This window comes from Heliconius melpomene, chromosome 16, assembly GCF_056956725.1.
Source record: "Heliconius melpomene rosina isolate 202511_hmr_F chromosome 16, ASM5695672v1, whole genome shotgun sequence".
Lineage (NCBI taxonomy): Eukaryota > Metazoa > Arthropoda > Insecta > Lepidoptera > Nymphalidae > Heliconius > Heliconius melpomene.
Window position 1 is genome coordinate 10,602,037 of NC_140404.1, and position 18,455 is coordinate 10,620,491.

At 35.1% G+C, this 18,455-nt stretch overlaps 1 protein-coding gene and 1 non-coding gene across 2 annotated transcripts; both read right to left on the reverse strand.

The window, feature by feature from the left end:
* Window positions 1–416: 416 nt before the first annotated feature.
* Window positions 417–617, reverse strand: LOC146531044 (small nucleolar RNA U3). Its single transcript, XR_014878876.1, has one exon. It is a non-coding gene; the product is annotated as a small nucleolar RNA U3 (small nucleolar RNA).
* A 2,063-nt stretch (window positions 618–2,680) lies between these two features.
* On the reverse strand, window positions 2,681–5,447 carry LOC146531045 (uncharacterized). Its single transcript, XM_085199791.1, has one exon. It carries the CDS (start codon window positions 5,216–5,218, stop codon window positions 3,152–3,154), a length of 2,067 nt encoding a protein of 688 aa, XP_085055917.1. The 5' UTR covers window positions 5,219–5,447; the 3' UTR covers window positions 2,681–3,151.
* Window positions 5,448–18,455: the final 13,008 nt, after the last annotated feature.

Genomic DNA, 18,455 nt, shown 5'->3' on the forward strand with positions numbered 1-18,455 from the left:
TTCTGCTTTGCAACTTTCACAAAATATGATATTTCTAGCTTTACGCTTTATCCCGTATATAGCAGGGTAGTACCTAGTGTTAAGACACTCCATTTTCCAATTACGACACTTATGTTTCCCAATTTCCCGAGGCACTGCGTGTTTATTGGTGGCACGCATGGTTTAACTCAAACGACTTGACTTTAGAATCACTTATCTCATGCTTGTGTCGATGCGCCACGACAGCTTTAAGAATTTATTATAATTATTAATGATTAAAGTAACATATTATGGAGGGATGAAGATTAGCTGAATAAATGTTAAAGAAATGTTAAAGAAACAATTATAAATGAATGCAACATCAGTTAAACAATGTAGATGATCTTTTTATCTTAGATAGCTTTATTAATATAATTTAAAGGGGTTCAATAAAACCAGCCGCTCAGACAGCGACAACGCCCCACGCTCCACCACAAGTGGTGGAGTGAACGATCATCGAGGGCTGTCGGCCGAAGCCGCGCCCGCCTCACGCTCAGGGCGCCACGCCACATCTCCTCATCGCGGCTGGCACGATCTCACATGTTATGTGGATCTCGTGAAGAGCTTACTATAGAAATGATCCTATGAAGTAAAGTCTTGTCGAAAATTTGGAAAATTTTGGTCGTCACTCTTCGCGAGAAAATCTTGCCACCGTGATTCAGGAGTCGTCCAAAATGGTACGTTGCCATCTTACGTACCAATTACCAAACTGGTAATAAAGTTTGAGCGCCATCTAGGTAACAGATTGTTTATCATATCAAAGAAAAACCGGTTTTGTTGAAACCAGTTTTGTGAACTTTTTTATATTATACGTCAAATATTGTTATCTGAAGAATAAAATAATTTTATTTCTTACCGTTTATTGTATAATAAATAATAAACAATATGCCAACTAGACGTATGGCAGATATAGAATGATAGAGTCCATTAAGCAATGACTATGTATAGCACAACGCCATCTAGGGGGCGCAGAAGAAGCTTATTGAAGGTGATCCGGCGGTCTTGTCGCTGTTACTAGTACTACAATTAAACATCGGTCAGCAGTGGTGTGAGCAGTGGTCACTAACATCACGCTATCTCGGAGTAACCTCAAAAAGCAAATCTGTATGAAGGTTCCCCATATTAAAAGTATGGCCAGAGCATTTATATGGCACTCTTACATGCTGCATTCTAGTCGAGCCTGTCCTTATAGGCCGGGATTTATATAACCTAAAATACTTCCGCATGGCCTGCATTCACCATTGACTCCAGGTGATTGATGACTGATTTCGCCACTTACGGCGTGATCGAGGTGATCATTCTCCCGAATTATTTAATCTAATAAAAGGTATATGGTATATGATTAACCTTTGTTTTTTTGTTTATTATTTATATAGAAGAATTGATTCATCATGTTACTAATATAACATAAGAAATCTGTAATTTAGGTAAATTTAATAATAATAAGTATATCTTTTTTTCATAATGTCTAAAACTTATTTGATTTGTCTTTTAGATTAAAATCTGCTTATACATATTTATAGGCATATTAAATAAACGTTATCCATTATTATAAATTTATTGTTCAATTTGCAACGACTATCGACTCTGATAACCTATTTGCGAATTACAAAGAGACACGTGTACAAAAAAATTCGGCATTAGCCGCGGTCAAGGCCTTTCCATAGCGAAACTACTGACGCTTGATACACTCTGTCTTATAGTAATTTCATCCTTATTGCAATAGAATAAAGTTATATTTTCAATAAACGTGTTAGATTGTGAGTACGCGTGACCTACACTAATAACGGGTCACGTAGAAAGCGACAGGCCATTGACAGATTTATTTTGTGTAGTGTATTATTTAGTTTTTTTTATTTTCTTAAGAAATAAAACATTATAACACCGAAAGTTTTCAAGATTATGTACTACTGTCTAATTTTCAAAATTCAATACACGGTGTCGTTAAGTTACGCGACGTCTAAATAGTCTACATAATATACAAAGTGAAAACGACAAATCTTTATATTACAAAAATCAAATTTTTATTTACATATCTGAAGTTTGAACTATCATTGATTAAATCAATTTTTATAATTTCACGATGTTCATTATTATTTAAATATTTACCTTTTAATTAAGACTCTTGCTAATAAAATTTCAAGTGAAGGAAATAAATAGCATTTAGATTTCTAAGTGCTATTTCCATCACTCTTGAGTTTAAAAACTATAATTTAAAAAAATAGTGTGTAGTAACTATTCTTGTTTTAGTTAAAAAAGCGAGGGCAAAACAAATCCAAGCGTAGGTTACCTAATTTTGTGTTAATCTTTTGTTTAGGTTTTTCTAAATTATTTGAGTAATTTGTAGACATCTCGACGTCTGTCAGTTTTCAATGTAACACTGACACGTTGTCTTTCATTGTCCTTTAGTTCTTTTGATTGATTTCGATTCGACAAATAGAATTTCGTGATTCTATTATTATATAGCTTGAGATTGGTAAGCAAAACCTCGCAATATTAAATTTAATTTAACATTTAAAGTGTTACTTCATATTTATAGAATGTTATCCTGAATTGATTTTATATTGTAACATCTACGATATCTTAGACAATATAAGTCTCATATTCTTTAACTTCCGGTACGGTTGAAATATATTCCACATAATAACAATAATAACATGTATAAAAATTAAAAAGAAATGTTATAATTGATACCTTTCCTTCAGATATTAATATATACTTTGTTCAATATTTATCTACGTCGCGGTTCAACGACCTGCAATCACACCGTTTTCTATTTCATCTCGCGGACCTTCACCCACAAAATCCACGTTGCCGTCGCCTTGTGAAAATCGAATTTCACGCTCCAGCAATTGATTCGATGCCACCACAATACTAATAATGAAATAGATTTGACGAAAGGCTTTATTAAGAAACTTAATGCACAATTTGCTTATCGTTAAGTATAAAAATAATAAGATAGTAAAAATATGAATACATGGACTTAACTAATACGTCACAGGTCGCTATTTCGACATGAATACAGGAACTCTTAGGTCTAGTATCTTTGTTACAAAATGGTTTACGTTCGATAATTGTTTAAATAAATAACTATGATTATGGCGGGTGCTCGCTCGCAGCGCTAGCTTAGGTCTTAGGGCTTGTTAGTGTTTGTAACTTTCTTTTTAACGTTCGAAACAAGAGGCCGAGGATCATCAACTTGTACATTAGTAGCGTGCACGAAATTGTTCTGGTAGCCAGACTCCCTTACACGTGCATTTGGGCTCAATTTGTCTGTCCGCTCTCGTTCATCGGCGCGCTCATTTTCCCCTGAGCGTTCGGTATCTTCTCGGGAACGTTCTCTTTCGTCTGATCTTTCTGATTCATCTGCACGTTCTCTTTCGTCTGTGCGCTCTTTGTCCTTTTTATTCTTCTTTTTCCTTTTAATTCTCTCAGGATCGTCTCTAAGTCTTTCGTGGTCATCCAAGAAATGACCATTACCATCCTTACTCTCTTCTAATCGAATCACATCGGCATCTTTAGTTGGTGGAGGAATATTTAAGCCTCTAAAATACTGCTCTTCATTTGAGATGGGCAGTTTCTTACCATAGTAGTCGTAATCCCCAGCCGTGTACGCCTCATATGGGGCTGACCTGGTTTTCCGCTTTTGTTTCTTACGCCGCTTGCGTTTAGGTTTTTCCGTTTGAGGTGCTTCTTCAGTGTTATCTGTTTCTGAATCAGATAAATATTCTCGCTCTTCATAGTCAGATACCGTTTCGTCGTTATCGTTTTCTTCGTCCCGATATGGACGCTCACGGTGTAATTTTTTTGGATGTTTATCTTTATATATTGGTGGCACTCGTACTGTAATAGTATCAATTTCGTTTGGATTTTTTTCTGTTGGTGGCAAAACCCGAGGCTTTAAACGTTTTCGAGGATCTTGAGTTGTGGTAGTAATTTCATCTTCTTCGTCAGTTTCTGGTAATGGAATGCGATTAGAGTTGGGTCGTTCTCTTTGCAAGGACTGTAGTTGTTCATCACTTCGTCTGCGTAACTGATTAGCCAACTCACGGTCACCAAAATGCACATTACGGTAATCATTTACTGGAATTTTCTTTCTAGGCTTTTTTTGCTTTTGTTCCCAAAATCGACCTACAGCATCGCCAAATTCTCGAACAGCTTTTGCGCGATCTTGTGACTCTTCCACATATTCGTAATCATCATCTTGCTGAGGTTGCTGTTGCTCATCATATGCTAAGTAATCATCATCAGCTTGTGGCTGATTAAGATTTCTTGCGTCAACAGTATGAACTTTTTGTGGCACTCCATTTCTTACCACAAAAGCATCTAGATAAACTCTAGGTGTTCGAGGAGACTCCTGGGGCAACTTTGCTGCACGTGGCTGAATAGCCACTGGTATAAATTGTTCTTGTTCTTGTTCAACTGGTTGTTCCTCCTCTGCTGGAGCTTCAGCAGCAGGAGCCGATGCAGGGGCTCTGTTGAAGTTAAAATCCAAACGGAAGTTTGATGTGATAGTTTCCAAGTTAAAATCTGCTTTAGGTGGTGGCGGTGGTGGTGGTGCACATGGTGATGGGGTCGTAGGATTAGCGCGAGGACTACCGCATGGTGGTGGTGGTGGAGGAGGTGGCGGTGGTTTGGGTCGTGGTGTCGGACGAGGCTTAGGTCGGGGATTAGCCCTTGGTCTAGGACATGGTGGTGGTGGTTTTGGTTTTGGAGGAGGGGGTGGTGGAGGTGCTTGAGCCCTGCATGGTTGAGGAGCCGCACGAGGTGCACCACACGGTGGTGCAGCTGGAGCAGGAGCCGGCGCAGGGGCAGCCGCCGCGGCAGCCACAGGAACGAATGCAATTGGTATATTTACTTGAAGTGGTTCATCTATACCAGGTACTGGAGCAAGCGGTGGTGGAAACTGTATTTGGGGTGGTTTCCGAGCAACACTATAACCGAGAACATCAGCTAATCCTCTAAACACGACATCTCCGAAAGTCCGTTTCTTCCTCACAACTGGTTCGTGGTCATCTCCTTCAACGTCGGTTAAGGTGTCATTTGCTAGAGTTATATTGTTAGCTTCTGCAATAGTTTCTTTGGCATTTTCAGCTATAGTGATAGTTTGGTTGGCGGTGTCTGCGATGACGAAGACTTCGGCAGGCGCCACGACGTGGGCCGTGAGCAGCGGCAGCAGCAGCAGCAACGCGCGCGGCATGGCGCGGGCTAGTGTCGCGCGGGACGGCGTGCGCGCACTTTTGTCGCCCCGGGGGTTGCCCAATATCGTCACGCGTCAACAAACACCTTCCACCTCTTTCGTATTCGCTAACTTCTCATAACCGATCCTTTGATTATTATTAAGCAAATAATGTTACCATCATTGTGTACAATAAGGCTAAATTAAATGAGTATTGTGCAAGATAATTATAAAAGTAGATTAATAATTGCATAAATAAAAATGACAAGCGTAATTCTAGGCCACAACCAAAAAGAGCAATTCGATTTTTCTTTTGTTAGACGTAAATCTATTCTCTCTTTGACATAATTGCTGATAAAAGTATATGTAGATTGTAGTATCTGTATATTAATTTAAATATTTAAGTCTCGCGACGGTTGTGAGTTCGATTCCTGCTCGAGAGAATGAAATATTTAATATTTTCATTTCCTCCCTCTAGTAAATTCGGTAGAAAGTGGGGTACAGAATGTCTTAACACTACGTTGCCAATGCTTGTACCTATCTTTTATAGCAGCAAACAAAAAAAGTTTACAAAAGGACATGTCCCTCTTTTGTATAAACAATAATTAGTAGAGTAGAGTATATTGATATTTTACCCCCAACCTATAGAAGAGTCAGGAAAACTAACAAAATATTATTTAGGTTAAAATGTAATTAATTCTTCCACGGAAACCAAACTTATGGCCACTGGGCGCATTGAACATTTCTATACTACGCAACAATATTGCTAAAATTACATTATACATATTATGTAAAGCATGGTGTTTAAAAGATGTTCCACTTACAATCCGTTTCATACCAATTTTTAATATAACAATAAAATTAAATTAAAAAATTTTATTAAAAAATGTTGTCAGTAAAGATTTTGTATTAAGTGGAAGAACTCGTCACCCATTTGTCGTGGCAGAGCGAAAATGAAAATAATTCTTTCTTTTGACTAGGGATCGAACCCATTATCATTGTTTAACGAACGCGAAGACCTTTAAGTTAATAAAGGTAATCAATAATTCATGCAGGTGCAATTTCGCAGTCAATTTTAAATCAAAACCGCGACAAATGCGATTTGTTTTAGAGATACTCGGATACTTGAACTTGTCAATAACTAAATGTTAAGCGGGAACAAGGTTGTCTCGAAATATAATTAAATATTTCAGTGCCATTTAGAACAATCTCGAACAAATTAACTGCGAAATAGAAAAAATATTAAAGTAAGTTTTATTTTTCTTAGATTTCTATGTCGCAGGTTAAAGGCCGTCGAGGCGCAGGCGCAAGTTGTAAACGCGTTTGTGGGCTTTGGGTCTCTTAAAATTGACAGGACGGAGTGTCATTACACTACTTTGATCGATGTAGGTAGAATTTTATACAGCTTTTACTTATTGAATGGATGCTAATGTTACAAAAGGAAAGTTTCAAATACTCAGTGGTTAAATTTAATATATCGAGTATCGATACTTATCGGTCGTGAATCAAATATTATTATATTATTTTACGTTTTTTTAAATCAAACTAAATCAGATACACGCTATAACCCGCACACAGCAGGGTACGCAAAGGGAACCTAGCGTTAAAAAGCTCTGTTACCCACTTTCCGCTGAATTTTGGCAGACATTGATAGGTGAGAGGCGAAACTCAACGCCGAGTTTTTTGTCTTGGTGCCAGAGAGAAGAAATGATAATATTAATAAATAATAATCAATTCCCTCGAGTGGGGATCGAACCCACCACCATCGCGTTACTGTCACACACTTGTGCAACTGGGCGCGCGACGGTATTACTTTTATTAATGTCTTTAAAAAACTAAGACGCTTTTGATTATTAAATGTACGAAATATTAATATATAAAATATATATAAGCCAACAATTCATATATTACATTGTTATTAAATTAGTCATTTATGATCTAGTAGATATTAAAGTTGATAACATTACAATAATATCATGTCTCTATAAGTAGAGAATCCAAAAAAATGTAATCAGAAGCCGTACTTAATCGCATAATATTCGACAAGAGGGCAAAGTCACGTTTTTGTGCACTAAATACGTGTATACCTTAACCTGATTATTACATTGAATTGTTTTCATATTAATTTAACAAGCGCCTTACAAATAAAAATAGCTATTTCTCTTTTTAAACAAATTGCAATTATATTTTGATAGATAAAATTGTTACTTTCAATTGTATTTTTATAAAATTTAGAGAAAACACAATCGAAATTAGTTTTATTTAGCTTTAAGAACACGTTAGGATATGTCACAAATAAAATTATTTCGTCATGCATTTATTTTATTTTTTTATTTTTATTTATTTTTTATTTATTTATTTTTTGCAGAAAAAGTAAAGCTATTTTTAATACTCTCCCCTCACATTATGAATAAAGAAACTTTCTTGAATTGTGATAGGAACATACAATACAATACAGTTTTCGAATAGATTAGGGTTAGTATTGAATAGAAAAGCTTATATATAATAGAGTTTGTTGACCTGACTGAGTCCTCATGGACATATGATGAAAGGTTGTCTAACGTTGTTTTTTATAGCATGTACCTAAATCTGCTTGAAATTACAGTCCCATACGAACTAAATATTCCTAAAATTTATAATTTTAAAGTAAACAAGTACGAGTACTTCAAAGTTGTCAACGAACTGGTCAAGAATAGTAAGGGACGATAGAAACGAGATGTATAAGAGATATCTCTGTAGATACATCTATTATCAATATTATATCTGTATGTATTTACAAAACCAAAATTCGTAAAATATTTGATAATTGTTTATTTTTTACTATGAAATAGTAAATATCTATAATTACATAGAATATAGGGGCCGTCGTGGCAGCGGCACAAGGGCGTGACTGTAACGCGACGGTAAAGGGTTCAATCCACACTCGAGGAAGTGAAATATTAATTAACGTTTATATTTCCATTTCTTCGCTCTGGTGTCGAGGCAAAGCGCGGCGTTGAGTTCTGGGGAACGGAGTGTCTTAACACTATGTTCCCTCTGCCTACCCTGCTGTGTACGGGATACAGCGTAAAGCAGATTTTTTTTACATAGAGTATAATATAACATGAGCTTTACCGTTTGACGACGTCATATCACGAAGCTACAACGGTCGTTAATTAGCGTGACACGTTCGGTTCCGGTACGAAACCGTGCGCACGCGTCTCTTAAGTACAGTCCATATGTCGTCTTAGCATGCCACTAGTAAGCATATGAAGATTTTTAAGACAGGATAAAAAGTTAAAAAGTTTTTTAAAGCTTCACACTGTATCATGCACATGGGGGGCAAGAGGAACCTTTTTTATCGGGAGGAGACCCTTTTACGGATACGCCGCCTGAATGGGGAGCGAGCTCGAGCGGTTTATGTGGAACTCATGGCTCGGCAGATATAGATTGTCCACGCGATACATAGGTTGTTGTTTTGGGTGAAATATGAAAACTTTAAATAGTAATATGCATGTAGACATAACTGTACAGACGTATTCAGTTAGGAAGTGTAACTGGTAGTTTTGAGTTCGATACCGACTCAGGTCGCCATCAACCGCTTAGTATCTAAAAAATGGATCATGGAAAAAAAGAATGATGTCTCCTAGTACGATTTCGTTTTTCTTTATCATAGAACTATAATTTAAAAAGTGAATTATGTAATCTTTGGAAGTCAAAAAAACGAAGAAACAAAAAATTAATGAAAGAAGAAAATAAAAATGTATTAAAAGTCTATCAAAAGTTTAATTCCTGTGTTCTATACAAAAATATGGTTATGCTACATACGAACGCAACGCAGGTTTTGGTGGTTGAGCCATTTCGAGTTAGTAGACATGTGTGGCAGGTGGTGGTTGCCCTCATGCCCGATGTCACTTCCGGTACCCCACATACGATGTTTAATTTTTTAACTAGGTATTTCCAAAAATTACTTTGACATATACTCGTATGTTTTTTTTTTCAAATATTTATAGAAATTATTAAATGTTCATTATTTTAATTTTTTAATTTTTACTATTGGATTCCCTCATATTATTTCGGGAAAAATTTGAAAGTATATGTTTAAAATTTTTACATAAATATGTCACAATGAGGTTTGATTTCCTCGATTCAAAGGCAATTAATAGTTTAATTAAATATTTTCGTATTTAATAGTTTCATTTCCTCTCTGGTAATGATGCAAAGCGCGGCGTTAAGTTCCGCTCACGTTCTAACTCACTCACGTCTTAACACTTGGTTCCCCTTGCCTAACCATTCATTTAGTTTACATTTAAAATACAAATAAAATATATTTCTTGACATTGAATTAATTATAAATAACAAGCAATATACGAGTATATTGGCGGTAGTTCTCACGAGATATCACAATCGATCTGCATTCACAAGAACTAATGAATTTAATGTGGAACGTAATTGTTCTATGTCTTGTACTAACGTGGGAAATAGAAGAATCATTGGGTGAAGGTGGAATATTAGACACTTTTTTTTGATTTATCAAATTATTATTTAAAGGTGGCAGGCAGAGGGATACTGAGAATTCAGCATTGGGACACTCCGTTCCCCACTTTTGTAGTTGTTCTCTATTTAGTCACCATTATTACCATCATTTTGTTATGGAACAGCTGTTTGTAAGTATAATCCCATTACATAACAATGATACATATTTATAAAAATTTTAACATTGACATTTTGTTACATTTAATAGTTTGTTGCAATAAATAATTTGTTACAATTTACATTTTAGATTCCTATATTTAGTTTCGTTTTAAATTATTTATTATTTAAATTGTTTTTAATTGTATGGACCCCTATTGGGTAAAAGCCTCCTCCAAGGCATGCCACGATTCTCTATCCTTAGCTGTGTCTAGCCAACCTCCACCCGCTATTGCTACTATTTCATCTGTCCATCTGGCTCTTGGTCGGCCTCTCGTTCTGGAGCCTCTTGGTCCTGACCACCTTACTGACCTTAGGGTCCACCTGTCATCTTGGTATCGAGCTAAGTGGCCCGCCCACCTCCATTTTGCCTTCAGCGAAAAAGTCAAAGCATTGCATACTTTCGTCTTTCTTCGAATGTCGACGTTTTTAACTTTGTCTTTCAATTTTAAACCTAGGCAGCTTCTTTCCATTCTTCTCTGGGTAATCTGAATTTTATTTCTAGTTTTGACGTCATAGGTCCAAGTTTGGCACCCGTAGGTGAGGCATGGTAATATTGCTGTGTCCATCACTATTTTCTTGGTTGGCAGAGGAAATTGAGATTTGAGTATTTCCTTATGTGCCCAGAACTTGTTCCAGGTAATTGCTACTCGTCGGTTTATTTCTTCACTGTTTCTTTCTTTACTGAAAGACATCTGCTTACCTAGGTATATGCTATGGAGTGCTATTTACTAAGATTGGAGTTTCACTGCGGTTTGTCATAACTTTTGTTTTTTCTAGGTTCATATGTAATCCAATTTTCATGCTGGCCTGGTTTAAGTCATTAACGATTTTATTTAGTTGATAAGGGGTTTCCTTCTAGGATAGATAATTCATTTTCAGGTTCCAGCCAGGCAAGGCAAGATGTTGAATTAGGCCAGTCAATATACAATGTTTCAAGTTCTGCATAGTACTGAGTTCTTTAAAAATCAGCTTCTTGCTGTATCCCCCTATATAGCAGACGAGGCAGAGGGAACATAGTGTTAAGAAACTCCGTTCCCCACTTTCCGCAGAATTTCTCTTCGGCCGAACTCAACGACGGGCTTTCTATGCACAATAAAACTGTGTGAACGTCATAATATCCACGTCAATGACGAAGATTCCCCACAACGTTTCAAGTTCAAATATTATTATTTCTTATTTACATAGTTAGTTTTACATTCATTGATCGTGCGATAAGAATACTGTGTGAATCATTATTTAAACAAACATAACGCAGACTATTTCTTTTGGTTGTCATAACGCGTTGTTTTAGCAGGTGAGTCTAAGTAAATAGTGACTCAACTCGTTTCTAGTTCATTAGAGTTAGTAGCGGAAACTGTGAATATTTTCTCTATATATTTCTAGCAACTTGAAAAATACGGAGAATAAAGGCACAATACGCTTTGTTCTTTACATTTTCTTTGATATTGAAAATTCCTTGTCCCATTAACAATATAAATGTAATAATTTGTAAGTGTCCACGAAACGAATGCATCGAATTATGATTTCATACGGTCAATTAACTAAATAAATAATAGCATTGCTTGAGCAGGAGAAGCCACGAGCAAGTTGCTAGTATTTAACATATTGTTATTCACCGTCACAGACAGTAGTATTTATAGAGTACCCTTAAATGGAAGCAATCTCTAGTTTCCAATAAAAAAAATCTTTTAAAAAAGAAGCTAATTATCTAGCTGATGGTCAGATATCGTTAAAGGTATTACTGGACTCCCTAACTCTGATGGTTTAATATCTTAAATACTGTCATCAGTTTATTAACTGAAGACATAATGGCATGGTAGCGGCTCATCAGCTCCTCTACCAGAGCCTAACAATTTAGACATTAAATTACATGACATTAATATATTATTCCCTATTTTATTTTAAATTTATTAATTCCTCAGAATGGGAATCGAACCCACAACAATTACATATACACTCAGGTGCAGTACCATTGCGCCACTACGGCTATAATCATGATGAAATATCAAATCGTATGAAAGATTGCAATTTATTTAGAAATAATAATAACGTGCATAATAACAATTTGCTTACACTAACATCTAGTTAATTGCTGCGCTCTCATTTAATGAAAGTAAGTTAATAATACGATGCGTGCTCCATAGCTGGTGTGCAAGAAGTGCTGAGATTTTTATTTTTTTAGTTTAGTCAATAAATTATTTAATATTTTTGTTTTTTTTTTGTTTTTTTGATTTGGGTTAAAAAATTTATCCTATGATGCAATCTAAATCTATCTCAATCGATTATTTTAACTTTCAAGCCAAAAATGTAATAAGAAATCGTTTTTCAATGGAAATTTAAGATCAAAATTAATACAAAATAAAAAAAATATCGTTAAATAATGAATGTAGGAATTTTTATTAAATTATAATTGAATTTACGAATTTTATTATTTTCTCTACATTACCATCTTTATTGTGATAATAGTTTTGTTCAACGCAAATAGTTATTCTTAATGAAAAACCTACTTAGTGTTAGTTTGACGTAATAACCTTGAATTAAAATCAACAATATTATTGTAATTTGTCTGTATAAATTAACATTTTATTTTTGAATTCTTCATATTAAATTTAAATTGTAAGCAGTAAGGATTTTATTACATTCAGTTGGGCCACGTTTTATTTGAAATATGATTTTGTTAAAAGAGACCAGTTTTTAGCAATATTTAATGATGGTATACATTAGTTCCAGTTATTCTTTAGAAAAATGACACGCTATTCCGTATTCCTATAAAAGACATCAACGCGAACATTTTTACTTACTATGAAATATTTCAAAGTACTCGAAGCGTCATATAAAAACTTAAAAACTTAACAAAAAATAAACAATATGAGAAAAATATCTTATGCGTATAACAGGAAAATTCAATTTATATTTTAATGGAATTTTTCCTTTTTTTGCTATTGCTTGCTTGCTCCTTGCGGTTAAATTTTATTGAATTTTTAAGTTGTTATAAACATAGTAAGAATTTATTAAATTATAAATATCTTATAATGTATTTATTATTGTATAATTCAAATTTTAAAATATGTATATAAATATATTTTTATGTCATCAATACTTAACATGTAAGACTACACGATAAAGATCACGGAACCACATACAGTACAGTTAAGCACAACTATGTCAAGGAAACCGCGAGATTTTGACTGAAATATACATATTGATGACATTCTCCATCTCTCTCTTATTATAATGGAAAAAACGAGAGAAAATATATATCTAGACACGTGTGAAATGGTTTTAAGGGATTTTATGCTTTATACTGTAAGTTTTAAGAGTGTTTTGTGTTTGTGTTTAATAGTATCGATATGTAAAGCGTATAAATGCACTGTTACACAAATTACACGCCAGTCCCAGATAAAGTTTGCCGTTTTACAAATTAATCTGGTTACGGTGGTTATGGTACGTTATATGAATGGGGCTGAATTTAGACAATAGACAGTAAACGTGGCGGTTGTGGGTTCGATTCCCGATTGGGGGAATTAATTATTTTGATTTTGTTGCTCTGGTAACGCAACCTTTGCCTAATTTAGTATAAAAGAAATATATAGGAATTTATTTCAAATTGATTTTTATAATAAATACATTTCTAATCTCTACTTCCTTATAATCTAAGAACATATAGTGTATTTGTAATTTGAATTAAGATTTAAGATATATTCATAATACAGGTCTAATTGCTAAGACAGTGACTATGAGTTCAAAGCCGTGTCCCTAATCATCAGTCATGTTCCGTCCCTCAATATGCAATATCTTGAAACCAGACAGACAGTGGAGAATGCAGTGTCTTGACACAAATTCCTGTATGTATATATATTTGTAGGGAGAGAGATGACCAGAATTCCAAACCATATAAGGCACTATAAAAACCAAAAACACTCCAACATCATTACACCAGAAAGTAAATGTGAAAGTAAAAGCGAGTTATAAAATAACATAATTGTATCTCAACACGACTCAGCCGCACAAATATATGATGAATGAGATTAAAACAAATACTTACGTAAAATTTAAAATATAAATATATATTTATTATATTGAGGCTGTCATGGCGCAGGGGCCAGGGGGGATTGTGGATTTGATTTCCACTCAGGGGAATTAAATCACTCAACACGCAATATCTGTGGAATAGCCTACCCGCGGCAGTGTTTCCAGGTCGGTACAACATGGGTACCTTCAAAAAGCGCGTCTATCTCCACCTCAAAGACCGGCAACGCACCTGTAGCTCCTCTGGTGCTGCACGGGGTCGTGGGCAGCAATGATCATCATCTGGTGACCCGAACGCTCGTTTGCCTTGTCTTTTTTTTCATAAAAAAAAAATATATCTCCAGAATTCAGCGGGATGCGGGATACAGCGTGAAGCTGAAAAAAAATCAAAAACAGTTTATTAAGCACTAGTATAATAACCATTTTTCTGTGTTACGTAATTTACTTGGAAACGTTTTTATTAACGGATAATACCTTTAATAAAGCGGCCACCGCCTCACGCTATTCCCAGATAAATTATAAACACAATGATCATTGAACACGAACATTATATTAGCAGCTACTGTATACCGACTGCTTGCTTAAAGAAATTAGTTTTCCTTTTAGTTTTTCTTTTTCTTGCATTAAACCTTCAAAACACCTTCAAATTAATTTCTATCATATATTTTTAAAAAGATTAAATCAGTTTCTCTCTCTCTCTTTTCTGTATCACGCATGTTTTAAAAGATGTTGCTGCATTTTCTGTACATGACAATGGAATACAGTGTCTCGATACTGCGCTTTTTCTACCTCTCCTGATGATATATATGATGGGAACGAGAAATAAAGATAAGCTTGTTCACCAAGTTTTCGCCTCCAAAAAGTTAATAAATCCTTTATGGGTCTGAGTATACTGTTGAGCTGTTGAGCAGCAACTGTTGAGTTTCTTGCCGGCTCTTCTCAGCAGATCTGCTTTCCGAACCGGTGGTAGCTTTTTGTTCATATGTTCATTCGACGATTCAAAAGTGCTTATAATAACTGTCTATTTGAATAAAGAATATTTTGAATTTGAATTTTATAAAAATAAAATTCATCGAGATATAAAAACCAAAACTATATAAAATACTATAATAACTACTAATAATAAAATATTTACATATATTAAATACAAATATTTGCCTTGACTGAGATTTGAACTTATATCCAGAAGAAGCTACCATATTCAAGTTCTTTATAGTTTTGAGGTAAAAAAAAAAAGTTTTACTCTTTTTTCCCCAGATAGCAATGTGCACATTTAGCGGTAACCACACCAGCCACTCAGCACGTAATATGCTGAGTGGCGGAACTTAACGCCTAACTTTAACATGTTAGCAAAGCGAGGATATGAAAATAATTGATTTCCCCGACTGTAAATCGAACCCATAACCGCCGCGTCACAATCAAAACTAGGGGTATATAGACTTTATATTATTTATAAATCATTGCAATTACATAAATCAAATGTGGATAGTGTGTGGGGAACAGAAGCATTTTAATTTAAACAGAGTATCCTAACATTAGGTTCCCAGGTTCCCTGTCCCTGTAAAATAAATAAATATATAAACCAAATCTTAACATGCATTATAATAATAAATACCGACGTTTACTTTGTAATCTAGAATAGGTATATAAAACTTTCTTCACAAGATGGATGATCGTATAGTCGGTGTAACTAATGGTTCAGGGCAACCAGGGCAGGGTAGTCCCCGTAATGTGTATTGATCTATGGAAAGCTGAAGTAATGAAGCAATAGCACTAATGTGATGGATGGACGTGCCTTCATACACTTTTAATATGATTAATTAATTATTTTAGAATTTGGTATAAAGATTGTGAAATATCTGACTTAAGATTTGTTATATTAAGTTCACACTTTCTAGATTAACTAATAAAGTAAAAGTATTCTTTTTTGTTTCTAGCAGGGAAATTATCTTAGAAACTGGCAGACAAGCCACAGATGAAATTACTGAGCTAATAAGTTCAAAATGTTATATAGGTAGGTTAGTGAATATAGGGGGCACTAAGAGGAGGAGAGGATTCCTTGAACTTCTTTCGGGGAAAAACGAATTTTTCTTTATTGGTCTCAAAATCTACGCAAGCAAAGTTGCGCGCGACAACTAGTGTATTATATAACTTAATATTCTCCAGTTAAGAAACTCCATTCACCACTTTCCGCAGAATTTTGGAGGCATTGCGTGTTGAGTGGCGGAATTCAACGTCGAGCTGTGCCTCGTTACCAAAGCGAACAAAGGAAAATATGAATAAATAATAACTCATTCCGCGAGTTGGGACCGAACCCACTACCTTCGCGTTTACAGTCACACGGCCTTAATCTAATAACTCGCAACAGGAAAATCGATGTAGACATGAACCGATGGCGAAGGGAATCACCAGCTTCAATGAATCCATCAATCACTATGCAATGCTAAATCATTTGTACGTGTAATCTTTGAAAGTAACATTATTGATGATGGCGTCTATGGAAAGTGACATAGGTATGTTTTAAATATGTTTTTTTTTATTATATGATAGAAAGTGGTTGACAGAATCTTGGCAAGGCAGCATCAGACTGTAAATTCGATGGTTATTATATATTATTTTTTTCATTTCTTGCCTCTGGTAGCGAGTGAGTTTCATGTGCCTAACAATAATGGTATGTGCGGGATACCTATGAAGTTAAAAAAATCTATATTATAAGGAAACGTGTGAAGAAAGATTCTCGCCACCCAAATTTCATTAATCTATATATATAAAATCGAAAGGTCACTCACTCATCACGAAATCTCATAAACTACATGTGCTAGGAATCTCAAATTTTGCATACGAGTTACTTATAGGACGTTGCGGTGCTCGCTAAGACGGGAATTTGCAATATTCGACTTCTAAGAGGTTGTTTTTGGGGCCAAAAGTTTGTATGAAACTTCGTTACTACAAATGCTACGAGTCTCAAATTTTGCACAGACGTCACTAGGACGTAGTCATGGAGACAGAAATTAATAATAACATAGTTCACGCGGGTGAAACCGCGGGCGGGCCGCTAGTCCATTATAATCCAAAGCCGTCGTGGCGCAGCGGCACAAGTGTGTGACTGTAACGTGACGGTTGTTGGTTCGATCCCCATTCGAGGAAATAAAATATTTATTTACATTTATATTTCTTCGCTCTAGTGTCAAGGCAAAGCGGCGTTGAGTTCCGCCACTCAACACGCAGTGCCTCCAGAATTCGGCAGAAAGTGGGGAACGGAGTGTCTTAACACTAAGTTCTCTTTGCCTACCCTGCTGTATGCGGGATACAGCGTGAAGCTGATTTATTTTGATTTATACACTATCCAATACGAACAATACAAAATCACCATAAACAGCTCTTAGTAACGTGGTATATTCAGTTCACACTAGCCGGTAGAGTGTGAAAACGTATTTCACACACACTTAATAACTCCACCATGGTCTATGGCAGTCCCCGTGACCGCGACCATGTGAGTAAACACTCGAAATACTGAATTGTGATTGATTTCTCGATATATGGCGTTTCGAGCGTGCCAGTTGAGCACAATTCATTTCGCCAATGTCACGTTGTATGGAAAACACACGAAGGAATTGTGAACTGAATTGTGTCCACTGACTGACTGACTGGCACTGACATCTGTGAGAGTTGTATTTTTTAATGAAAGAAAACTTTTCTCAAAATTTCAACATTAGGACTGACACTACTGACACTGTGTAATGGCCTAATTGATAAAATTTTTATTTTAACCTATTTGTTTAAAATATTCTAAAATCTAATGTTTAATAATTATAATGACATGTTTAACGTAAATGATATTATTATTATAGTCCTGATTCATAAGAGCAACTATTAAATTTCTCTGTAGAATTCCTGTAGAAGTCCTCGCCGATGGTATCTTCCTGACTGACACAACTGACATTTTATGTAACTTGAGGATGCAGAAGTTCTTGTAATGTTCTAATGAAATATTTAGATTTGGTTATGAACTTACTATTATTAACTATACAATTGAAAATATAAAAAAGAAAACTATTAAATTAAATACAGAAATATAAATTTTAACTTTTTATAACAAAAAATAATAGTTTGCCTAGACTCTAGTAGGCCCACAATGGAAACGTGCAGTACACAATATGAAAATCCAATTATATAGTTACCAAAGCGGATTGTCTGAACCGATTTTAAGCAGATTACAATAATACTAGTCAGCCAGTTTTACTAATTTGTATTACTTATTTATATCTTTGCTTATACTCAAATATTAATTTCATTAAAATTAATTAGTATGTATGACTCCTATATATTACCAATATTAATTAAAGCCATTGATGAAGTGAAATATTTATCTACGTTTATATTTTCATTTCCTCGCTCTGGTGTCGAGGCAAAGCTCGGCGTTAAGTTGCGCCGGTCAAGATGCAATGCTAGGTTCCCCCTGTCTACCCTGCTACCTGCAGGATACAGTATGGAGCTAAAAATGGAATTCAAATTCACAATCACTACATTAATATTATTTATTTTCACTTTTTCA

What these genes read in the sequence shown, in the direction of transcription:
- LOC146531045 (XM_085199791.1), bottom strand. Translation starts at nt 5,218, where the DNA reads ATGCCGCGCGCGTTGCTGCTGCTGCTGCCGCTGCTCACGGCCCACGTC.